The sequence below is a fragment of the Heteronotia binoei genome, chromosome 10 (genome assembly GCF_032191835.1).
Source record: "Heteronotia binoei isolate CCM8104 ecotype False Entrance Well chromosome 10, APGP_CSIRO_Hbin_v1, whole genome shotgun sequence".
Classification (NCBI taxonomy): Eukaryota; Metazoa; Chordata; class Lepidosauria; order Squamata; family Gekkonidae; genus Heteronotia; species Heteronotia binoei.
The window spans coordinates 27,913,473-27,939,629 of NC_083232.1; the positions used below are offsets into that span (position 1 = coordinate 27,913,473).

Consider the following 26,157-nt stretch of genomic DNA (forward strand, 5'->3'; position numbering starts at 1 on the left):
TGTGCCCCCAACATTCCTAATTTCATTTAATATCATGCCTTGCCATCTGTCCATTGTGTGTGGGATATCAGCTGCCTGTGACAAAGCATAGCTGGGTCGCATCAGTATTTGAACACCTAAAGTATTATTCTAGTCATACAAAATATTGTATCCCTAGCTGGTTCATTAACAGAAACTTCGTCTAACTTTGATGAAGGCATCGAAGCTGATCTGAAAGTGTTCCTGTCCTGTTTGACTTTCAGTTTATGGGATTTATTGGAACGTTATTTCGCAAACTAAGACTATTTTCTTGTGTAAAGTTTTGAATAAAATATGCAAATGTTATTATAATTCCCAGCACATAATTTGCCTTTTCCACTGCAGTGGCAACACACTGAGTGTAAATTTATAATAAGTTGTCCTCCACCATTGCAACATCCCTTTTCTGGTCAGTCACCATAAATTGTCTTCTGCTTGAAGAGCTGGAAACTCATGGTAGTACAGAATAAATAGGAAAACATTATTATTTTTTTAATCATCTGACTTGAGACCCCACACACTTTCAGCTTGCCAGCCTTCTGTTGCTTGGCCACACTTTGAGTGTGATCTCTAGAAAGCAGTCTCTTGGTTTCTGAACGTCACACTGGGAAGAAATGGTGCATCTATTACAGTGTATATATAAAAAGCAGGGATTATTTTGTCCAGGTACAGACTTAGAGTTATTTAATATTTTAATATAAATAAAACGAAGGAAATTATAGTGGATTACAGGAAGAGTAGTTTGGACATCCAGCCGTTGTTTATTGATGGTGTTATGGTAGAACAGGTGACAGAATGGAAGTTTCTGGGAATTACCATGAAACAGGATCTAACATGGGGGGCAAATACTTTAGCTCTAGAGAAAAAGGCCCAGCAACGACTATACTACTTAAGACTCTTAAGATCACTACAACTGTCAGGGAGTCTGCTGGTTGCCTTTTATCGTAGTTCCATTGAGATCATTTTATCTTATTGCCTCTGCGTGTGGTTTGGGAGCTGCACAGAAGCAGAGAGAAGGGTGCTCCAAAGAGTGACGAGAAGAGCACAAAAGATTTGTGGATGTTCTCTCCCCTCATTGGTGGATCTGTATAATATGGGATGTAAAAGGAAGATACAAATGATCCTAAGGGACCCTTCACATCTGGGCCATTTGCTATTTGAGATCTTACCGTCAGGTAGACGATATAGAGTGTTGAAGGCTAGGACAAACAGATTTAAGGACAGTTTCTATCCAAGTGCTGTGGTTAGGTTAAATGCAGGGTTATGAATGATTATTTGTTTTAGATGTATTTAAATGGTTTAAATGGTTTTATGAATGATTATCTGTTTTAGATGTATTTAAATGGTTTAAATGGTTTTAATGGTTTTAGATGTATTTAAATAGTTTATGAATATGTGTGTTTGATGTGTTGGTATGTTTGTGGAAGAGCACCTCATTTCGTTGCTCTCTTTTTGTTGCGAACAATGACAATAAATTTATCTATCTATCTATCTTAGAGTTATTTACATTTATTCTCATGTACCACATTGTTGCCTACTCAGTCATGTAGGTGTCAGGTTTTGTAAAGACATGCTGCCATATTTGTTAGAAAGAAAGGTGTAGTAAATTTGAATTTCAGCCCTTTTCAGTTCTGCGTTCTTGGTTGATCTGCAAATTCAGTCTAAAATGATAATGGATAGGGATGAGCATGAACTGAAAAAATTCACAAACCAAACCACAAACTGAATTGGGAGGTTTGTTCATGAACCAAACTGATTTGTGACCCCGCAAGTCCCGTTTCAAGAGACCAGAGTCCCTTTAAATGGAATTTGCAGAAAGTCCAAAAAAACAGCTGAGCAACAGGGAGCAACCTGCTCCCCGTCCCTCAGCTGTTTTTCTGGCTGTCTTGTGCAGCCCATTTAAAGTTTGAAGGGACTGCACTAGAAAGCCTAAAATAGTGCCTGTTGCCTGCCAATCAGCTGATTTTGCAGTTTTCATGGGCAACAGAAAGTCCCCATAAGCCCCTGTTTTCTAATCTATCCATGAACCACCATGGACTGCTTTAAAGTTCATGGAAGTTCTTGACAGTAGACCCATCATGAGCTTCAGTTCATGAACCATGAAGAGGGCAAAATTTGTGATGAATTTTGTTTCATGGTTTGGTTCATGCCCATCTCTAATTATGAATATACTCTAGAATAATATACTTCTAAAAAAAACACATAATGTGCATTCAAGGCTTCTCTTTTAATACAGTGCTTTAAAATATTCTTTTATTAATTCCTGAATTCGGTAAATTCTTGTTTTGTTTTATTGGTTGAATGACTGCCCATTTTTCATAAGGTATGTCCAGGAAATCCAGAATCTCTTTTTCGTGGAGAGGGTACTTGGATGAGTTAGTGCTTCTTCCCTACACAGAGAGTCTTCTGTTTAAACTTGGAATGAAGTGGGTTTGGGGATCTTGAGAAAACTATCTGAGAAAAACATGCGGCCACTGGGAGTTGAGAACTTAACTACTGAAGGTCGTGGGCCAAATGTTGTCTATCTAAATACCATAGCAACTCTCGACAGACAACCATGGATTGAATTATAGATTTCTGCGATGAGTGAGTAGGGAATTATTTAGATGACAGGATGATTACCTCAGGAATTGAATAATTTCCTAAATTGTGGGTCAGAATGCTGACCTTTCCTTTCTTTCTTCTTCTCCCCCCCCACCTCCTCCAAACAATTAGGATTGCTCTCCTATTGGGCCAATCATGCAAATGAGTTTAAAGTGACAGTAATGCTGTTTAATGTATTAATTTTAATCCCAAATCTTATTGCTGCTTTTGTTGGAGGACCTGTTCCATTGTTAAAACCATAGTGCTTTCTAACTGTGTGTATGCACTGATAGCTCACATGACTGTAGACTTGTGCCATTTTATAGAGACACAGACATTTAGAAAAATAAGTCCAATGTACCTTGGAATTTATTTTTCCTCTTGTGTATTCCAGTCTGTATAAGATCACTGTGCCTGGAAAGGATGAAACAATGACCTCATCCATTTTGAGAGTGCACAATCATTCCAGTGCTGAGGAACAATAAAAGCCCATCTCTTCAGCCACATCTATGGCTTCAGAGTCTTAACTTAGAGGTGCTCTCCCTCAAGTGCATCCAGATGTAGTACATACCAAGAAATGTGAAAAACATAATGGTGGTTTTAATTGTGTGCTTTGTAGGAGAATACATAAACCATATTCTTAAGCACTGTTCTGGTCTTTCTGTTTTAAAACTCTGACTGGAAGTGTAGTTGTGGGGGCGAGGGGAATCACACCTGTGTTGTATAGTCTATTGTTAAAACACGTGTAGTAGCCTGAGGGAACTAGTTTGTGACATAAGGGGAGGCAGGGCTGTAGCTTAGATGGACATAAAGCTTTAAATCCAGAAAAGTCCCTCAAATCCATGATATGAAAGCCAATGTTTCTCTCCAGGTTCAAACAGAGAAAGCAATCATCCATTCTCAAAGCCATGTGAACTTTGAAGGGACAACAGATCTATAAGTTTCTTTCTGAATAAAGAAAAGGGCTTCTAGGAGCAGAGAGGTGTGATACGGATTTTGTCTTTAAATGGAAAAAGAAAGACAATGAGGATTATTGCACATGTCCTACACACGCACACACACAATTTAGCCAACTGATACTGTTCTAATATGATTTGGAAATTGTGTTCCTCTTGACTTAACCCTATACACACACCCGCACATACATACATACATACTAATGATAGACAGATGGCAGGCAGGCAGACAGACAGATTCCAGTGCCTACTGGAGTAGTATGACTGGGTGTCTTTCTCTAGTTCATAGTGGGCAAATGTCCACCCTTGAATCATTGTGCTATGATTTTGTTGGCAGTGTCTCTACTCTCTGGCTGTGGGAGAGCTGGCATTCCTGCCTTAGCTTATATCCATTCTGCCAGTAACTAATAAACTCCTGTCCTAAAGGGAGCCTGTCCAATAACTGTAAGGGATAAGAGGCAATGTTATTAAAAATGTTTATAAGGACATTTCCAAAAGAAATCTAGGCATGAAAAATGACTGTAAGAATATGGCTCAGGACAGAAGTATGTAACTTTGGGTTGGTCTTGTTGGATGATGACTAATCTTCTTGAATTTTTTCAAGTAATAATTGTTGAGATCCCAAATCAGAGCCCCCTCTTGGATCCAATGAAACATGATTCGGCACAATAAGGGGGATTCCATGTTGTGCCCATATTGGAGTCTCTTTGTTTCTGCTGTATCCCCAACATGTAAATTAAAAAGGAAGCCGCTGTACACACAGGAACTCTGTCAGTATGTGTGTGCATGCACACATGCATACTTACATGCCCTGGAATACTGTGTACACAATTGAGTTTCTGGATCAGTTTAACATTTCCAAACTCTGCAAATATTCTACAACATTCTACAACATTTTCATAATCGTAGTTTTATATCCATCAAAGTCTATCAGAAATTTCTGGCATTTAATATGCAAGCTCTGTTTATGTAAGGTCATACAAAATTTCTCTGACTCTGTATTCATGGCCAACGGCTGTCTGTTTTAATTTTAACTGTTTTAATATTTATGTTTTAACTATGTTTTATATGTTGTAATCCACCCTGACCCCACTTGAGGGGAGGGCAGAATATAAATTAGGATGGATGGATGGATGGATGGATGGATGGATGGATGGATGGATGGATGGATAGATAATGGATGGATGCAGTATAAAGTAGTAATCAAATTTGGCCAACTGTTACAGTTTGGCAGGGATATCCTGTTCCTCTTGACCCGACCCAACCCAAAATAATAATTCCTACTGTACAAGAGATATTCCTACAGTACAAGAGATATTCCATTTTTATTCCAACTGTAGAAAAATCAATTTCTTTTCATTAGCTTTTCATGGCATTAGGAGGGGGAGATATGAATATTATTATTTGGCTCAAAACAGAATGCATATGTTCTTTTCTCCAGGTCAACATAAATAAAACCATGGGCACATTAACACCCCCCCCCAAAAAAAACCCAGTACTATAAAGGATATCTTTGTAGCCATTGTTGGTCTGGTTTCATTGAAATATTTGATGCATCCATTTAATGGGTAGTATAAAGTATCTATTCAGTGCAGAGCTCTTGCTAATTAGCTTATTAGCACAAGTGGTTTTAGCACCTCAGGATGCTGTACCCAGTCCTTGTTAATACTAGTGTAGGCACTATAGGTTAAGCAAATTGATTTTGCTAATTAATAATGAATTTTAAAAGTATAAAGCACAAATTGATGAAGACTGTGTGCCTTGGAGTATAGCTGTTCAGTCGCAGGATGACTGTATCAGGCAGCAGATTGTGGTTTTCTTTAACAGGCTCAGTTTCCCTGAGGAGGGTATTCATTCTCTGTGGGGATAGAATGAAACAGCAACAGGGTAAAGGCTTGATCTGCACATAACAGAAGTCAGTTTCATCTTGAGCTGAGCTCAAACAACTTACCTAGTTTCATGTACTCTTTTGGGAATGTCAACAATTGCCTTCTATCTTTGGCAATTCTTTGACAGCTGTAAACACATTCTTTTTTTTTTCCTTTGATGCTTTTCTGAGTCCCTTTGTTCCCTTCACTACTGCTGAAGTTTGGCATCATTTCCCCTTTTCTTTGCCTTCACTGTCCTTGGCGTCACATGTTGTAACTGCCCTTTTCCATCTGATGGGCTACAGTAACTAAAAGGTTTTGTTAACGTTGTGACAATACAGTATGGAACAAAGATATTTTGGAGGCTGTAATGTCTCCAAAGAAAGTTCTTCTATTTGGGTTTTTGAATTGAAGTCCAATTCAAATGTTACGATTCCAGTCATAGTCAGACTGATTTATCTATAGTAATTTATAATTTCAGGAGTTTTACAGGCAGTTCACTTTTGTCCTACAGTATTGTCATCTGGAGGGAACACTGCACCTCATTCACTTGGAGCAGCCTTCAAATGCAATGAAGGTTTTTGTCTAGCAAAACTAGAAATTTGGGTCCTTTAATTTATTCAGATTGTAGATGATTAATTACTCCAGTTTAGATGAAGATTTCATAACTTCAATCTAACCTTTCTTTAATGCTTTACTTCCTTCAACTGACTGGATTTGTACTGTGTGATGATAAAGCCTTCTCCTCTAAGAAATTAAGTAAGTGGTAACCAGACAAACTGAAAATATCACTCACCCTGTGTGTGTGTGTTAAATACCATCAAGTTATTTCTGACTGATACGACTCAGTTAATTAAAATGGCCTCCATAACATCCTATTGTTAACAGCCTTGCTCAGGTCTTTCAAACTGAGGGCCCTGGCTTTCTTGATAGAGTCAATCCATATAATGTTGGGTCTTATTCTTCTTTTCCTCCTGCCTTCAACATTCCCCAGCATTACTGTCTTTTCCAGTGACTTGTCTTCTCATAATGGGACCAAAATCACTCACTAGTCTGCTGAATATTCAATATGGATTAAGGATTGGACTCTACCAGTTATTCTGGTGGTGCAAGGAGGAGGAGGGCCCCAATTCCTTTCCTCACTCCATCTCCATTCTCATGGCTTCTTTCCTCATGTGGGTCCCAAAGTCCCTGACATAATGCTTTCTGAAGGTCAAAAGACACTTCTTATCTTATCCCACTTGCACCAGCGGAAAAAGCTATTAACAATCCAAACTGATGCATTTCCATGCAAAATAAATACTTTCATTGTAACTCATATGATATGGAAATATGAAGAGGCATCATACCAAGTTAGACTAGTCCAGCATTGTCTGTTCTTACCGGTAGTGGCTCTGCAGGGTCTCAGGCATAGAGAAGTCATTCCCAACAACTGCTGAAATCCTCTAATAGGAGATGACAAGAACTGAACTTTGTTTGCAAATGGGCTTCTTTACCAACTGTTGTGTTTTAATAGCTGTAGCTTGTGTCATTGTTGATGTTTAGAATTTTGTCCCATTACACGGTTGGTTGCTTGGGCCGACCAGATCACCTCCCTACTGAAAGGGAAAGGACATACATAGTAGGAAGCAAAAAGAAAGACGGGGCAGAAAGCAGAGCAGAAGCTGTAAGGAGGATTGAAGAATAGCACCTTGTCGTTAAGACTCCTGCCTTGTGATGTCGTCTGTCTAGGGTTGCCAAGTCCAATTCAAGAAATATCTGGGGACTTTGTGGGTGGAGCCAGGATACATTGGGGCAGAGCCAGGAGCAAGGGTGTGACAAGCATAATTGAACTCCAAGGGAGTTCTGGCCATCACATTTAAAGGGACAGCACACCTTTTAAAATGCCTTCCTTCCATAGAAAATAATGAAGGATAGGGGCACCCTCTTTTGGGGCTCATAGAATTGGACCCCCTAGTCCAATCCTTTTGAGACTTGGAAGGTATTTTGGGGAGAGGCACTAGATGCTATACTGAAAATATGGCACCTCTACCTCAAAAAACAGCCCCCCCCAGAGCCCCCGATACCCACAGATCAATTCCCCATCATTCCCTATGGGAATCTTTTGTGGAGGTGCATAATGGCTGTGGGGGTGGGGCTTCCCCCGCTGGCCAGCTGGCTGGGGGAGGGGGGAAGCCTGTAAAATCGGGGGATCCCCCGCTGGGACCTGGGGATTGGGAAGCCTACGTCTGTCCTGCACCAAGCTACACAACTCCAGTATTCTGCAACACATGTTTGTTCTGCTGCAATTTCAAATTCCCTCTTAATGTCACAATCGGATATCTTAATATCATCCACCTGAAAGTGCATATCAGTCTCTCTTTTTGCATGCCATTTGCTTAGAAAATGTTCGGTATCATAATGATCGTCTTCATTTAAACGGCTTTGTAGAAGCCACAAACATGTATTTATTTGTATAATACAACTTGGCCTGTTCTGGCAGCCTTGACCACTATTTGATTTAAAAGGTCAATGCTTGTCACCCATCTCCTCCCAGACAAGGCCAGAGTGTTTTGCAATTTACACAGCAAAGATGGAGCTAGCTTTGTTTGATAGCTTCAAAGAATTACAATAATTATACTTTGACTTGTGCTGCCCTGTTTACACAGGTGTTAAATAGTTTGAGAGTTATATTCTGTGCGCACAGTTTGTATTCCAGTGCATGAAGATATATATTTTTTCCTCTGTAGGGAGGGGGCATTCCATTTTTCATTTTTATGTATAATATTCCAGTTCTTTAAAAAAAAAAAAAATTAAGCACAGATGTGAAATGAAGCTGACAATTTTTTCTAAAATACATTTGTTAGTCAGTTACAAAGTCACAGTATTGAGTATAGAATTTTATTCAGCAGCCATGCTGGGAAACATATTTTCTAACTCAGTGTGAGTTAGATACTGTTCCTGCTCATCAGAATATCTTCTGTGTGTTTGGGGTGTTGTTTTAAATTCTGTAGATTGAGGAAGAGGTTGGGATTTAAGCATGGCAAACTGGATTAATAATGGAGTGCACAGAGTCAGTTTAGGATGGTGCTTGGACTGGCATATATAGATTCAGGGCTTTTTTTTGAGCAGGAATGCACAGAAACGCAGTTCCGGCTGGTTTGGTGTCAGAGGATGTGGCCTAATATGCAAATGATTTCCTGCTGGGCTTTTTCCAGCAGTTTCTGTTGAGGGCAGTGTTCTAAACTGGTGGAACTGTTCTCTCTGTTATATGTACTTTGATGGCAACAGACAAGTAAAGGGGGAAAGAAGACGACGACATTGGATTTATATTCCACCCTCCACTCAAGAGTCTCAGAGTGGCTCACAATCTCCTTTATCTCCATCCCCCACAACAGACACCCTGTGAGGTGGGTGGGGCTGAGAGGACTCTCACAGCAGCTGCCCTTTCAAGGACAACCTCCGCCAGAGCTATGGCTGACCCAAGGCCATGCCAGCAGGTGCAAGTGGAGGAGTGGGGAATCAAACCTGGTTCTCCCAGATAAGAGTCCGCACACTTAACCACTACACCAAACTGGCTTTCTGGGGAAGGGGAAGGCGAAATGATATATGGTACTCTGAACTTCTTGGATGAAGGAATGGGTAAAATTGTATAGGACCTCGCAGTGGAGACCAATGGCTTTATCTAGTTGTAGACCACTAATTTAGACGTTGGGGAAGTAAGGCATCTTTTAAACTATGATACCATCAAAATGTGTAATTGCCTGATTTAGAATATCTCATTGCATATCTTCTCATTGCATGTAGTCTTTAAAATAATCTGTTGGGTTTGTTTGCTTGTCTGTGAATGTGCTTCAGCTTGTTTCGAGGACATGGACTAAAAATTAAATTGAAAGCCTAGTTTATCTTTGTAGAGGAAGTTGTTTTACACTGCTGCCATATTGGAATGCTTGGTAAAAACAATATTTCCAAGTAATCTGTGATTATCCATCCATAATCCCCTAATTTCAAATCAAGATCAAGGAAATCTTGTCAATCTTCAATTGACCGAAGTTGAAAGAAGTTCATGGTATAATGAATAGAATGTAAAACTAGGATCTACCATGAAGCTGTCTAATTGACTTGGGAACTAAACTACCTCACAAAGCTGTTGTGAAGATAAAGTGGGAAAAGAGAAATTATATGTGTCGTGCAGGGCTCTTTGGAACAATGAAGGGATACAGTTCAGATGACTGGCTAGATAGATGAATTAGACTGACTGACTGACTCTCATTCATACATGCACCTTTGTAATAGACTTATTCTAAAAAAGAATCCCTGTTCTTCTGATAATATTTTGCAGAATCGTACTGTGATATTCTGAAACCTTCATATGGTGTTAATAATATGGGAGTTAAAAAAAAGATCACTTTTAATCATATTTCTAATGCTGGTGTTTTGGTATCTCTTCTGAACATTCTTATCTCTCAGTAATGTTTTTAATGTTTTTTCAATGTAGATAAATTATTAGTGAATCTAGATATTTATTTATTTTATTTATTTATATTTCAATTTATATCCCGCCCTTCCCACCGAAGTGGCTCAGGGCGGCTTACAACATATAAAATCTAACATAGGTTTAGCTTTAAAACATCAATTTAAAACAATTTAAAACAATAAGATAATAAAACATATAGAACAGCAGTCTGTCGGAATGTTACACTACAGCCTTCCAAAGTTTCCAGTGTCAGTTAGTTATAAACCAGCCAGAAGAGGACTGTCTTGCAGGCCCTGCGGAACTGCCCAAGGTCCCACAGGGCCCTCACCTCTTCCGGCAGCTGGTTCCACCAGCAAGGCACCGTTACCAAAAAGGCTCACTCCCTGGTAGATTTCAGACGGGCCTCCTTTGGCCCGGAGATTACAAGCAGGTTTTGAGAACCCGATCTCAGTACTCTCTGGGGAACATGTGGGGAGAGACGGTCCCTAAGGTAGGCAGGTCCTAGGCCATATAGGGCTTTAAAGGTAATAACCAGCACCTTGTACCGGACTCGGTATATTATTGGCAGCCAGTGCAAATCCTGAAGCCCCGGCCGAATGTGCTCCCATTTTGGGAGCCCTAATAACAGCCGGCAAGCGGCATTCTGCACTAACTGCAACTTCCGGGTTCGGCACAGGGGCAGCCCCATGTAGAGGGCATTACAGTAGTCCAACCTTGAGGTGACCGTGGCGTGAATCATCGTTGCTAGATCGTTGTGCTCCAGGAAAGGAGCCAACTGCCTCGCCCGCCTAAGATGAAAAAATGCAGACTTGGCAGTGGCTACTATCTGAGCCTCCATTGTCAGTGAAGGCTCCAATAGTACCCCCAAACTCTTGACCTTGTGCGCCGCTGTCAACAGCGCCCCGTCAAAAACTGGCAGAGGGATTTCCCCTCCCGGGCCACGACGACCCAAGCAAAGGACCTCTGTCTTTGCAGGATTCAGCTTCAGTCCACTCAGCCTGAGCCACCTAGCCACCGCCTGTAATGCCCGGTCCAAATTTTCTGGGGCACAGGCAGGCCATCCATAAGTAGATAGAGCTGGGTGTTGTCAGCGTACTGATGAAAACCCAACCCATACCTTCGGGCAATCTGGGCTAGGGGGCACATATAGATGTTAAACAACATCGGGGAAAGCACCGCCCCTTGAGGCACTCCACAATCAAGCGTGTGTCTCCGGGACAGTTCATCCCCAATCACCACCCTTTGTCCCCGACCATCAAGGAAAGAGGAAAGCCATTGTAGGGCCAGCCCCTGAATCCCCGCATCGGCAAGGCAGCAACCGATGGTCGACCGTATCGAACACTGCCGATAGGTCTAACAACATCAGCACCGCCGAGCCGCCTTGATCCAGATGCCGTTGAAGGTCATCCACCAGGGCAACCTGCACTGTCTCTGTCCCATGGCCTGGGTGGAAGCCAGACTGGCGGGGATCAAGGACGGACGCATCCTCCAGGAAACCCTGTAGCTGCAATGCCACTGCCCTCTCGATAAGTTTGCCCCAAAAGGGCAAATTCGAGACCGGCCGGTAGTGTGCCAATTCGGCCGGGTCTAACGTTGTTTTTTGCAAGAGGGGACGGACCACTGCTTCTTTAAGCGATGATGGAAAGTGCCCTTCCATTAGGGATGTATTTATGATATCCCGTACAGGATATCTAAGCTCCCTCTGGCAGGTTTTAATAAGCCAGGAGGGGCACGGGTCCAGATTGCAAGTTGTTGGGCATGCAGATAAGAGGATCCTGTCAACTTCCTCCAGGCTGAGAGCACCAAAACCATCCAGAACACGATCCAAAGACAGGCACGGAGCCTCGGGTTCACTAACTGTATCTAATATGGCAGGGAAGTCGCAGTGGAGTGACGCGATTTTATCCGCAAAAAAGTTCGCAAAAGCCTCACAGCCAATCTCCAATTCATTAGAATTTGGTCTGCCTTGTGGCAGCGTTGTAAGAGTCCGAATTATGTTAAACAATTGTGCTGGGCGTGAAGTTGCAGATGCAATCTTAGCCGCAAAGTATGTTTTCTTTGCGGTTTTGACTGCCATCTCATAGGACTTCATATGTTCTAATGGCTTCGTCTTGAGTACGCCGCCATTGCCTCTCTAGTCATCTGAGTCCCTGTTTTAACTGCCACAACTCTTGGTTATACCAAGGTGTAGGCTTTAAACAAGAGTGCAGAGGAGGCTTAGGTGTGATCTCATTGATGGCTCTGGAGAGCCTGTCATTCCAGGACTCTACCAGGTCATCTAAGGAATCGCCAGGGGGGCAGGGATCCTGCAGCGCCATCAGGAACCGTTCCGGGTCCATCAGGCTCTGCGGGCGAGCTAAAATACGCTCGCCACCTAAACAGGCTTGGGGTGGGACATCCACACGAGCCTTGAGGGCATAGTGATCCGACCATGGCACTGCTATAGCAGCAAGATCATTCACTAAAATTCCCGCCGCGAAGACCAAGTCTAACATGTGCCCCGCCTGGTGAGTGAGCGTTGTAACAATTTGGGAGAGTCCTAGTGTCGCCATGGAAGACACCAGGTCCATCGCCTGATTGAAGGTCGCATCATCGGCATGAACATTTGACATGAACATTTAAGTCACCCAGGATCAAAGCCTTGGGTGCTCCAATGCCCAGCCTGCTGCAGCCTCCATCAGGGATGGTAAGGTGCTAGCCAGTGTGTTAGGCGGTCGGTGCACCAGCCAGATTGCCAACCCCTCCCCAACATCCCACTCCAGACCGGCACATTCAGTGCCCTTGATCTCCGGAGCCGGGAGAGCCCGGAAGGAGTAAGCCTCTCATATGAACAATGCCACCCCTCCTCCCTGCCCGCTAGTCTGTAACTGGTGGAAGACCGAGTATCCTGGGGGGGGGGCATCTGGGAGAGAGCTACAGTCTCCCCATCGCGCACCCAGGTCTCGGTCACGCATGCCAGGTCCATGTCCTGCTCAAGCAGGAATTCCCGAAGGATGGAGGTCTTATTGTTAATGGACCTGGCATTACATAACACCAGTGACGGAGGCGAGTAGTTTCGCCTGGCCCCACTACCTGTCACCGTCGGGATGGAACGCAGACTGGAGGGTGGTCAAGCACTATCATGTCTCAGCCTCCTTCCCTTACAATTCCGCCTGTTCCCACCGTCATACCTTCCCCTCCCCAGGAGTACCGGGATCCCCAGGCCAATCATCTCTTACTGGTATCCACCAGCCCTTCAACCGACAGAATAGCTAAACCTATTCCCTCCTCAGCCTTCCCAACTCCAACCGACCTATCAATAAATTACCCGCCAATATTCTAATAGTTATTTAATTTAAGTCCCTCCCCAACACAATTCCTAATTCATTAGCTAACAATAATTAAATTATTAAATCCATTGTCTCCTTAAATATAAAAACCTTCCCCAATCAGTATCCCTCCTCTAATTAATTTGCCATAAATATATGTCCTCCAATTAGCTAATCAATAAACAATCAATTTAAATAACCAATAAATATTCATCCAATTCTGATAGTATTGGCAGTTAAGGTCCAATAGGGTGGGAGGGTTAAAGGAGTTTAAACTAAATAAAATGCTGTTGTTTTTAAAGAACATAAAGTGCAAGTGCTCTTAATATTAAAGCGCGTCAGTGTCCGTAGAGTGCAAATGTTCTTACTCTTGGGCGTTAACCATGCGGTGCACTGATTCTTGTTCCAGGCATGATCTTACTCAGGGGTACAGCATGCCATCACACCATCTGGGTAACCCGGAACAACCCACCACACAACCCAGGGGGACCCAGGGAGGTACCAGCCCCCTGTGTCCCCCCCAGCCGCGATGTCGTCGCTCTTAGGGACCCAGACGTCGTGTAATAGCCCGCTGATATCACAGCCCCCACCAAGCGTTCCTCCGGAGTAGATCTTCCCAGCCTATTCTGGCTCTGTCTATTCTGTTTGGGAAGGTAAAGGTGATTTTAGAGCGTCCTTCCCCTCGAGAAACAAAGTGAATAGAAGTGCCTACCAGCTGGGACAGTGCTGAGGATGGTGAAAGCCGCGGTCGGGGCCAGGGAATGGCAGACAAAGCCGGGTGAGAGCGGAGTTGGGCATGGAGTGCAGAGTGGGCGAAGCTGAGACGAGAACAGAGAACAGAGCCCGGAGGAGTTGAAAAAACAGAGTTCAGCGAGGGTGTGGCTGCCGGCGGGATGGTGCTGCTCTTTGAGGAATTCCAAGTCAAGCATGAGGTCATCTTCATCCAGGTCACAGGAGCCCAAATTATTCAAAACATCCTTCCCTCTTTCACCCTCAACTCACCTCTCACCATCTCAGTAGTTATTGTTATTTTGCATGCCTCTCTATTACCAACTGCCATTATATAAATTATATAGTAGATAAATTATATAGTGAAACTATATTATGAAGGCTTTTTATGACCCTGAGAGTTCCTAAACTGTTCAGAAACCTTCTTATGACCCAAACTGTTATGTCATGCTTGCATTAAAAAAAAACACCCTGTTTTTTTTGTTTTTTTTTTAAATAACCATTTGTTTTCCAGTTTCATAATACCCTTGGGACACAAACCTTGGCTTTTTGACAAAGCATAAATCAGCATAGGGGATGTTTCTTCCCAAGTGTATAAGATTCTTAAGACTTCACTTTGGGTTTGTCATTTATGTAACCTGTTCCTTCTAACAAGCACAGAAGTCAATGTGAAGCTGCCTGGGCCGAGATTTGACTTCTGAGTCTCAGCAAAACTTCAGAAGAGATGAGGAGCCACACAGTTGGCAGAACTTCTCCTAAGATTATAATATTTTAAAGATGTCTGGCCTTTTCTGTTCTATTACAAAGTCTATTACAAAGATGTTTGACCTATCCTGTAAAAAGCTCCATGTTAAAGGTCTCTTTTGAACCATTTTGTTGATAACAAAGCTATTTTGTTCTGCTTGTCTTGAGACAGCAATATCATTTGTTTTTTTGGAGGCAAAATGTAATAATTTATCACTACAATTTTGTTTGAACCCTAGCCAAATTCAAAGACGTGCTCTCAAAGCGGCAGGCATTCTGTATCAGTAGAAGTTCAAATCCAGAAGCAGCGGCAAGAAGAAAGAGAGAATTTCCAACAAGCTCAACGACAATACAGTTCATTACCCAGGTATGACAACCATCTAAAATTATGTGGGATGTATGTGCACATGGATGGCGTATCTAGACAAGAGGGAACCACAGCAACTGAACATGTATTTTTTCAAAGAAGACAGACATAAAGAGAAGTGTCTAATGGAGTGTTTCTGTGGGCAGAATGCTTTCCATCCATGGAATACAGTTTCCTTACTTCTCCCCTCACACATTTCAGGCGGGACAGGGAACCCCAGGAGCAGCACATAGTGGGGAATTTGGGGCTGCAGATGGAGAGGGAGTGAGAAGGTTGCATTCTATGGGCAGATGGCCTTCCACTCAAGGAAGGGCCCCATTGGTTCCAAACCACAGTGAGCCACGACTGTGAAATTTTGTAAATGTGTGGTACTTCTTGACAAATCACAACTGTCCTGCAGTTTGTGGATCTGGCTTTCAAAACTGTAGAACTTTATTTGGCTTCATATATTGTAATTTCACATAACAAAGGGGGAAAAGATAAATATAAACGTTATTAGAAGAAGTCAGAGTAATGGGAAGTATTCTTTCTTTATAGATCGAAACAAAGTAAATGTTGGATGAGGATACAGATACATGTCATAAAAGAATTAATCGAGTGAACAGGGAGATTACCACAAAAAGCTATATCAGATTGGGCCACATCCAAATTTCTGACACATTTAATTGGTTGCAAAATTTAAGTGCTGTTTATGGACATGCTTTAGTTTAGAATCAAGATTTATAGCCAGTGCTGTCCAGGAGAGAACTGAATTCTAAAAGAAAAATAATGGGGTGGGGGGGGGGATTACTCATGGCTGTCCAAGGGCTTTGGGTACTGATGGTTGGAATCATGTTGAAGGTGAGTATGAAAGCTTCTTGGAAAACACAGGAGTTTGGAAACAGAAGTTGGGATTGGTTTGGGAAGACAAGTGGCCTCTTAAGGGAATGAAAGTATGTGTGGGAAAAGTTTTCATTTAGGGTGGGATGGGAAGAAGAAAGCCAAGAGACTGATTGTGGGTCAAAGGGGATCTGGTACATTTTTGAAACAAATTTATTTGCTGGAGAATTGGATGAAGTTAGTGAGGACTGGAAGGGAAGGCTGGATTTGAAAGGAAACTAGGAAAGTAAATGGGCCAAACTCAAATTTAGCTGTTCCCCCCCCCCTTGGCTCTCTGCCCTCATGTTCATCACAGAATGGGATGTTAACTTGCACAAACTTGTAAATTAAAAAAAAAGTTGGTAAGATTTTCTTCAGTTTATGGTTCATCAAAGTTGTTGGTATCTTATGCCACTGGTGATGCCTTGTTTCTGGCATTTTTTTCTATGTAACAAAAGGGAAACACTTATAACAAATCTACATTCTTTCTTTTTACCTGACAAATAGAGGAGGTGTTGATGAGGACAAATCTCTGCACCATTATTTTGGGGGACTTCTAAACACTCATCCAATGCACCCACCCTGTGCAAATCCCAGTACATCATCATCAACCACACTGGGAATCTCTAAAAATTGTAACAATAGCACATTTATTTATTTGCTTCATTTGTACCCCAGCTATCCCCCCACTGGGGGACCCATGGCAGCTTACATCATTCTTCTCTCCTCCATTTTATTCTCACAATTACCCTGTGAGGTAAGTTAGGCTGAGAAAGCATGACTGGCCCAAGGTCACCCAGTGAGTTTCCCATTGCACAAGTGGGGATTCAAACCCGGGTCTCCCAGAGGCTAGTCCAGCACTCTTAAGCGCTACACCACAGGAAGTGTAAAGATTTATTGTCAGGCAAGCTACAGAATCAGGTTTCCTTTTGAGCAGGAACTGATTCCTTTTAAGGCTCTTCTTGTGTATTGTATGACATCTGTCTTGCTAGCATACCTCTTAGTCAATAGCCAAAAGAGGGGCATTCTTGAGACTTCTAAAGCACAACATTTTCAAAGTTCTCCAAATAAAGTCCCAGATAAATTCCAGCTGAAAAGCTCTGTTGCGGGAAAAATTGCATTAGTATTTCATTCAGTTATTATGGGGGACAGTGAAACAACATTCCATGCAGCTAGAAATATATTCTCAGTTCAAGGGAAACAATTTGTTCAAGGTCTATTCCACAAAACATCTGTACACAAACAAATTAATACGCGCTTCAGTCGTCATTTCTTCCCCGCATGCATAATCCACGTTTCACGCAGTTATATAACTTGTTTCCAGAGTTTATAAATTACTTCAATATCTTTCCTGTGAAGGTGGCGTAAATAGCCCGACCAATTTTGAACTTGTGCTATGAATAACAGACGGGATTAGAGAAAGCTTGCTCAATTAGTCCTTGTCATTTTCAATGTGAAGCTGTTTAAGGTTGCATTAAACTCATGCTTTGGAATGTAGTACGAAGAAGTGGTTTGAATGCATCTTGAAAACCTTGGCAGTTTTGCGCATTCAGGCCATTCAATCCTTTCCTTTTGTTTCACTAAGTGATTAGGAAGCGGAGTTATTTTAGAAGTCTTATGGGAAACAAAAGTGTAGATGAGTCACTCTGGATTCCACACATAGGTGTATGAACATGGTGTTTTTTTCAGATTTAAGTGTATGGAGAGGAAAAGAAAATGCCAAGGTCACACAGCAAGTGTTCATGAGATTTGGCTGTTCATCCACAAACATACTAGAACAGTTGAATTATCTTCACAACTTCATAAACTGCCAAGGAATGTCCAACAGTTACCATGTTTATAAACAAATGGCCATCCTGTGTATATGCCAGAAGTTGGTTTGTACGTTGCTTGGGAATGTAGGCAAAGAAAGCCAGTTTGGAGTAGTGGTGAAGTGCACAGACTTGAATCTGGGAGAACCAGGTTTAATTCCCCACTCCTCTACATGCATCTGCTGGTATGACCTTGGGTCAGTCTCAGAGCTGTTCCTCACGAGCAGTTATGAGAGAGCTCTCTCAGCCCCACCTACATTACAGGTGTCTGTTGTGGGGAGGGAAAGGGAAAGGAGATTGTAAGCCACTCTGAGACTCCAAGTGAAGGGCAGGGTATATATCCAATCTCTTCTTTTTCTTCTTCTTCTTCTTCAAAGAGGGGTTCTCCAGGTAGGTGACAATTCCTATCCTTAGCTTTGAGGTAAGCGGAAAGAGAGAATAAAAGTTTGTCTTCTGTCATTTAAGCAGAACATTGCAAGTTAGATCCTGCCTAATTTTTAGAAGGGAGGATTTTCATAGATTGCCTCTTATCTGCTTTAGCTCTCCAGTTTCAGATGGGGGACATAGTCATGTTATCTGATGAAGGGAACATGACTATTATCCTGTTGTAATTCTGACAATCACCCTGCAAGGCAGGTCAGTATTGTCCCTGTATTGCCGTGGGGGAGCAGAGGGTGAAGGGACATGGTTTGAATAAAGCTAGCCAGTGAAGCTGTGGCAGAGGCAAAATTTGAACCCCTCTATCACACACACCCACACACCAATTGCAACTCATTCTCTTAGCTACTCTGAATTCACCATTGTCTCAAATTGGCACTTTTAAAAGAAAGAGAGCCTTCCTCTACAGTAGGCTGAACTTGCTGGGCTTGAAAAGACGACAGACAGGCTTTTGGTAAATCGGGTTGCCAAATCTCTAAATGCTAATATTTCATGTCCAGGTCTGTTTGAAGGTTCTAATTACAGTTCCAGAACTAGCTGTCAGATTGTGAATATTTATAGTGTAGTGCCTCCAGGAATACCTTTAAATTGAAGATGAGCTGCTTACTCTTAAGCAAAAGAGACAAGACAGACATGTTGGGAGCAAAGGGAAGTTCAGCAGCTGCCACACTGACATCACCATCAGGGAATCTGCTGTCATAAGGGATGTTGCCTGAATGGCTGGGTCCGTGTTGGTCAAAGAGTCTATGTGGTCCAGCAGTTTCTTATACTTTTTGCTTCGAATATTCGCACAAAAAGGGAAATGCAGACCACACAGGCATACTTTCTTGAGCAAACTAGAGTAACTTGATCAGGAGGCATGTCATTTATTTTTTTAAAAGAACCAGAAACTAGAAAATGGCAATTCTGGAGTGCCATCTATGAGAGGAATTGGGGAAAGCTTCCAAAGTGGACAGTGAAAAATAAAACTTAAAGGAAAGCCATTGATCTGGGCACAGCCTAAAATGATCCATGAATGTTATGTAGATTGCTTTTATTTATTTGGAACAGAATTGTGGGAATACATTATAATTAGTGCTCATTGCAGTAAATGGAATGTAGTCACTAATTCATATTGGATTCTGCTCATGGTCAGTAATTGAACACACAGGCAAATTCATTATGGAATTTGGTGGCCATAGTCCAACATTCAGATATTCTAAGCCCACTGAAATCAGTAGATTTAAGCATGCCTTACTTTATAATATAGCAGCCCCATGGCGCAGAGTGGTAAAGATAGATAGATGATAGATAGATAGATGAATTTATTGTCATTGTTCTCAACAAAAAGAGAGCAACGAAATGAGGTGCTCTTCCACAAACATACCAACACATCAAACACACATATTCATAAACCATTTAAATACATCTGAAACCATTAAACCATTTAAACCATTAAAACCATTTAAATACATCTAAAACGGATAAACATTCATAAAACCATTAAAACCATTTAAACCCTTAAATAAACATTCATAAAACCATTAAACATTCATAAAACCATTAAAACCATTTAAACCATTAAATACATCTAAAACAGATAATCCTTCATAACCCTGCATTTAACCTAACCACAGCACTTGGATAGAAACTGTCCTTAAATCTGTTTGTCCTAGCCTTCAACACTCTATATCGTCTACCTGACGGTAAGATCTCAAAAAGCAAATGGCCCAGATGTGTATGGTCCCTTAGGATCATTTGTATCTTCCTTTTACATGCCATATTATACAGATCCACCAATGAGGGGAGAGAACATCCACAAATCTTTTGTGCTCTTCTCGTCACTCTTTGGAGCACCCTTCTCTCTGCTTCCGTGCAGCTCCCAAACCACGCGCAGAGGCAATAAGATAAAATGCTCTCAATGGAACTACGATAAAAGGCAACCAGCAGACTCCCTGACAGTTGTAGTGATCTTAAGAGTCTTAAGTAGTATAGTCGTTGCTGGGCCTTTTTCTCTAGAGCTAAAGTATTTGCCCCCCATGTTAGATCCTGTTTCATGGTAATTCCCAGAAACTTCCATTCTGTCACCTGTTCTACCATAACACCATCAATAAACAACGGCTGGGTGTCCAAACTACTCTTCCTGTAATCCACTATAATTTCCTTCGTCTTATTTATATTTAAAATAAGATTATTTACTTTACACCAAAGGGACAGCTGTTGAACTTCCCTCCTGTACGCAGACTCATCATCTTCAGAGATGAGCCCTACCAACGTTGTATCATCTGCATACTTAATGATTTTGTTACTCAGACTGCTGGAAACACAATCAGATGTGTAAATAGTGAAAAGAAGTGGACTCAAGACACATCCCTGAGGGGTGCCAGTATTTAAGATCTTCACGGAGGAAATATATCCATCCATTTTAACCCTTTGTGAACGACCTGACAAAAAATTCAAAATCCACTCACATATAGAGTCCGACAGCTTCAAATCTTTAAGCTTAGACAACAATCTATGGGGTGATATTGTATTAAAAGCAGAACTAAAATCTGCAAACAACATTCTAACATACGTCCCCTTTTTATCCAAATGCGATAAAGCAGTATAAAGAACAGTATTAACAGCATCCTCAGTAGATCTATTTTTCCTGTAAGCAAACTGATATTCATCAAAAATAACAGGAAGGCAGGAAATAATATATTTTCGAACTAATTGTTCAAAACACTTCATTATCACAGAAGTCAAGGCCACTGGCCTATAGTCATTTAAAACCTTTGCTGGCGTCCTCTTTGGTATTGGGACAATAAGGGAAGCCTTCAAACAAGTGGGAACAATGGATTGTGACAAAGAACGATTGAAAATCTCAGTCCACACCCCGGCTAACTGCCCTGCACATTCCTTTACCACACAACCAGGGATATTATCGGGACCTGCAGCCTTTCTAGAATTTACTGCCTTCATTATACACCTAACATCGTGCTCCCTCACAACGAAAGGAGCACCTTGCTCGGTCCCCAATGATGATGTTACTAGTAATTCCGCTTCCTTTTGATCCACTTCAAACCGGGCATAAAAAGTATTTAACTCCTCTGCCAGCTCCTGCTTTCCATTCGTACTAGCCTTTAGCGCCTTGAAATTAGTTAACTGCTGAATCCCCTGCCAGGCTTGTCTCAAATTATTCTGAGAAAGCCATTCTTCTATCCTGCCCTTATATGCAGCTTTGGCCTGTTTAATACCCCGCTTCAAATTTGCTCTGGCCACACTGTAAAGTGAGGCATCCCCAGACTTAAAAGCCTTATATCTCCTATGCAAGAGAAACCTAACAGTGCCAGTCATCCATGGCTTTTGATTTGGATAGGTTCGAATACACTTGTTTGTTGTAACAATATCAATACAGTGGGCCATATACCCCAAAACTGTATCTGTATAACACTCTAGGTCTGGATGTTCAAAGATGTCCCAATTTGTTCGTTCAAAGCAGTCTTGAAGCTGCATAGTCGCCCCCACAGGCCAGCATCTCACTGTCCTAGTTACAATCACCCCCCTCTTCCGCTTAGAAATATACACAGGAACCAAGACCAAGGATAAATGATCAGACATACCTAACTGTGGTAGCTGCAAAACTCTATACCCCTGTGCTATATTTATATAAACTTTATCTAAAATATTCAAACCCCTAGTCGCACATGTCACCTGTTGATAAAACTTAGGAAGAACAACTCGCAAATCAACATGATTAAAATCCCCTGCTACAATAAAAACAGCATCTGGATACTTAGTTTGCAACTCACTAACTTCGTTGCCTAAACAACTCAAAGCTAAATCAGCTTTTGCATCTGGTGGAATGTACACAACCAATATAATGACCGCACTAAATTCCCGTGGCAAATAAAAAGGTCTAATCTTTACAGTCATATATTCTACTTCAGCAGAACAATGGCTTGTTATGATCTTTGAGTTCGTACTCCAATCTTCTCTCACATACATACAGACTCCTCCTCCTTTGCTCTTCCCGACAGTCTTGTTCCTATCCAAGCGATGTAATGAGAAACCGTCCAACTCTATCTCAGTACTTGGAATAGAGGGGTTTAGCCAGGTCTCAGTAATTAACAGCACACAGCAGTCTTTAACAAAGTTGCTTGTAGAAGCCATTAGCCTTAAATCATCCATCTTGTTTCCGACCGACCTGGCGTTTGTCAGGAAAAGACTTGGGAGCGGCAGCCTCCTCCTTTGTTTTTTCATCCTATACACAACACCAGCCCGACAGCCCCTCTTCCTCTTCCTTGATGAACATTTCCTTCGTCTGTTTCTGCTCCCACTCACCGGAGCCACAATCCACCAGGAGCCGGGAGGCCTCGTAATCTCAGCTGGAATGTTCAGACGCCGAGGAAGGTCAGCTGTTATCACCTGTTTACTTTGTAAACCAATCTCCACAAGGTCCCATCTATTATAGAAGACATTCGCCTCACAGGAGGAATTCATAACAGCCGATAACACAGCCACACACAGCCACAAACAACACACATCCACAGAGCACTGAGCTGCAGCAAGTGATTGCGCCGCCATCTTGAAAAAGCTGCAGTACTGCAGTATGAATTCTCTGCTCATGACCTGAGTTCGATTCCGGTGGAAGTTGGATTCAGGTAGCCAGCCCAAGGTTAACTCAGCCTTCCATTCTTCCGAGGTCGGTAAAATGAGTACCCAGCTTGCTGGGGGGAAAGTATAGATGACTGGGGAAGGAAATGGCAAACCACCCCGTAAAAAGTCTCCCATGAAAACATCATGATGCGATGTCACCCCAGAGTCGGAAATGACTGGTGCTTGCACAGGGGACCTTTCCTTTCCTACTTTGTAATAGAGTGCAGCCAGTGTCAAGAAATCCAGTAAATATATTCAACTAAAATGCATTAAGTTTCTTAAGAAGGAACTGGATCCAGTAACCCTCTTTTGCTAAGTTGGGTAGACTAAGGGGCATAGTTTTGATTAACAAACCAGGTGGGGTGGAACAGTTTCACTATTTCTCATCTCGAGTGGACTGAATCCAAAATCACAGCTGTGTGTAGCAGTGATTTGACTTCAAAATGTTTTTCACATCTAGTTTGACCCTGAATGGAAAGGAGTCAAAACATGCTATATTTAATTTTAAAACATACATGTGCCCTCCTTTCACTGAATTACTGATAGCACATTGACTTGAATAACCTTTTTTTTATCATACGTATTTACTTTTTTTCTGTTTCCAGACAAAGTCGAAAAAATGCAAGCTCCATCTCCCAGGATTCTTGGGAGCGAGAACAGAGCTACTCTCCTGGAGAAGGTTTCCAGAGTGCAAAAGACAACCCACGGTATTCCAGTTATCAGGGCTCAAGAAATGGCTATATGGGAGGCCATGGATTCAATGCCCGGGTAATGCTTGAGACCCAAGAGCTGTTGCGTCAAGAGCAGAGGCGGAAAGAACAGCAGCTGAAAAAAAAGACATCAGAAGGGTCCAGCAATTATGACTCATATAAGAAAGTACAGGACCCAAATTATGCCCTTCCCAAAGGTCCTTTCAGACAAGATGTCCCACCTTCGCCATCTCAGGTTGCCAGGCTCAACAGATTACAAACGCCAGAAAAGGGAAGGCCATTTTATTCTTGAGTCCAAGAAACAGCCAGCATCCCATTGCAATAATCATATGAAGAGACTTGTTCTTGGAAGACTTTTTTTTTCCAAGTGGAGGTACTAAGGAATTCTTGTCTGCTTCAGTGCCTTTAGCAGCATGGGCAAAGAATTGGAGGGCCTTATGTCTTTGCCATTGTGTCTCAAGTGTTACATTCATGGAAGGAGTTTCCATCATTTGACAATCATACTCTAGGCAAGTGATGTGTCTTAGTGATCAAGTGTCCTAGCCTCAGTCCTGTGCTCTCAGTGGCTGCTTGAACTTCATTCCCCCCCCCCCGCTATATCAGGTGTTCAACTTTACAGTGAGTTAACGGTACCAACAACTGTCATCCATGGGTTTCCAGTTAAAAAAATACATGGTTGTATCTTTTATCATTTCCCGCAGGTTGCGGGAAAAGGGGAACATACCAGACTCAAGCAGTAAGGCAAGGTGTCTGGTCAAAATCTCTGGCCCTCGATGTTTTACATTTGATAGATATTTAAATGTTTGTATGCTGAAACACTTGTCCTTCTGCCGCACACGTCCACTCTCGGCTCCTATCAGAAAGCTTTATCCTCATTCTGAAGCAGGGGGGAAAGTTACCTTTACATTTATCCTGGGGACCTTGTTGCATTTGTCTTATAGCTAACCATATATTCCGTATATTATCACAGAGAATTGTTTGTATATAAGTTAACATCAGGTAAGAACAGTGGAGAAAAATAGCTTCTTCTTGAAGCTCGCAGAATGGTGAAGGAGGGAATCTCTTTTTGAATTGGTTTAGCAAATTGGGGGAAATTTAAATACAATACAATAAAATAAAATGCTTTCCATTACATACAAATTGAACCCCCAAATGAACTACAGATGAATCGCTGCTCACTTATTCCATATATCTTGGTAATTTAACTTGTGTTTATTTTGTTGGAAGAGGAAAAATGCAGAACAAATATAAAATGAAATTCTATTTTTGAATGGGTTTTTTTTTTAAAAAAACTGTCTTTTTTGACAATTGGTGAAGCCTCATTGGACAATTTGTTCTGTGCTTCCATATTGCTGTATTTTTCATCTCGGGATCACAATTAAAATAAGAGAAACCACTAACATTTATAAATAAAAAGAGAACTGAGGAAAAATGTTCCATATTGTTTGTGAAAATGCACTGGTGTCCAAAAATAGCTGAAACAAAAAGATTGCTCTGGAGGCAATATTTTGAATGTGCTTTTGGGGGTATATGAAATTTTCCTTTGCAACAGCTGGTTTTTGTGTTTGAGCTCTGAATCTTTTGTGAATTGTGGAAGAAATCTATCTATATATCTATCTATAGCTGGATTGCTAAAAGTGCCTGCAGATCCTGATGTGTAAAGGCTTGAGAGTTAAAGCTCAACATATCATGCATAAATGAACAAAAGGAAAGAAGCACCATGTATTGTGGATGATGGGAAAATTGCCTTTTTTTTAAATGGCCCATTTTATTTTTTTGTCTCAATATATGTGAAAAATTCCGCACATGCCACCTGTTTTTTTAATGCCTGTTTGTCCATCTCCCCAATAATAATAATGTACTCAAGTGTTAAAGATTTGTTACTAATGTAAGCACAATGACATCAGATAACTGTGGCTTTTTTACGCAGAGACTTACAAACACTGTGTAAAAATGGCTTTCACTGTAAATACAGAAATTTAGAATAAAAAAAGACTCCTTTTGTCTTGGTTTCAACATCCATCCTCTTGGAAGTTTCAAAACCTTGGCTCCCATGCCCTGTTTGTTGGTCCTCCAAAGGAACTGGCTTGCCCCTGTGTGAGATAGGATGGTTTAAAGCATCCCTTTCTGTAGTCTTGAGTGTGTGTGTAAAAAGACATGATTTGTACCCCAATTAAATTGCCAAAATATGTCCATAATACAGTTAAATGCTATGAAATGCTTTGTGATCTACTCCTTAATAGGAAAGCATCCTTTTGAAGGTCATTTCCATTAGAAGTCAATAACTACCACATTTTTGTTGCCATTCTTAGAAGGCTTCAGTTCAGTCTGTGGTCCTCAAGAAATTGGTCTTTGGGAGCATGCTCTCATGAAGCTTCCTCATAATCAGGGCTTTTCTTGAGCAGGAATGCAGTTCCGACTGGCTTGGCATCAGAGGATGTGGCCTAATATGCAAATGAGTTCCTGATGGACTTTTTCTACAAAAAAGCCCTGTGAGAAACCATGGTGACATCACGGTGTGGCCTATATAAATGAGTTCCTGCTGGGCATTTTCTACAAAAAAAGCCCTGCTCATACTGAATTAACATTGACCTATCAAGGTCAGTATTGTCTCAGACATCACCCGACACTTTTAATTGGAGATGCAACTTGTGAGCTCCTGCATGCAAAGCAGATGTACTGCCACTGATC

General features: G+C 41.6%; 1 protein-coding gene across 7 annotated transcripts in view; it reads left to right on the top strand.

Moving 5' to 3' along the window:
* PARD3 (par-3 family cell polarity regulator) overlaps positions 1-25,225 on the top strand; it is a 745,691-nt gene extending 720,466 nt beyond the window's left edge. For all 7 annotated transcript variants that reach the window (XM_060248141.1, XM_060248148.1, XM_060248145.1 and 4 more), the window contains 2 exons: positions 14,902-15,029; positions 23,362-25,225. In XM_060248141.1, the coding sequence (XP_060104124.1) occupies positions 14,902-15,029; positions 23,362-23,758 (525 nt within the window). In that variant the 3' untranslated portion in view covers positions 23,759-25,225. The remainder of the gene's footprint in view (positions 1-14,901; positions 15,030-23,361) is intronic.
* The last annotated feature ends 932 nt before the right edge of the window (positions 25,226-26,157 follow it).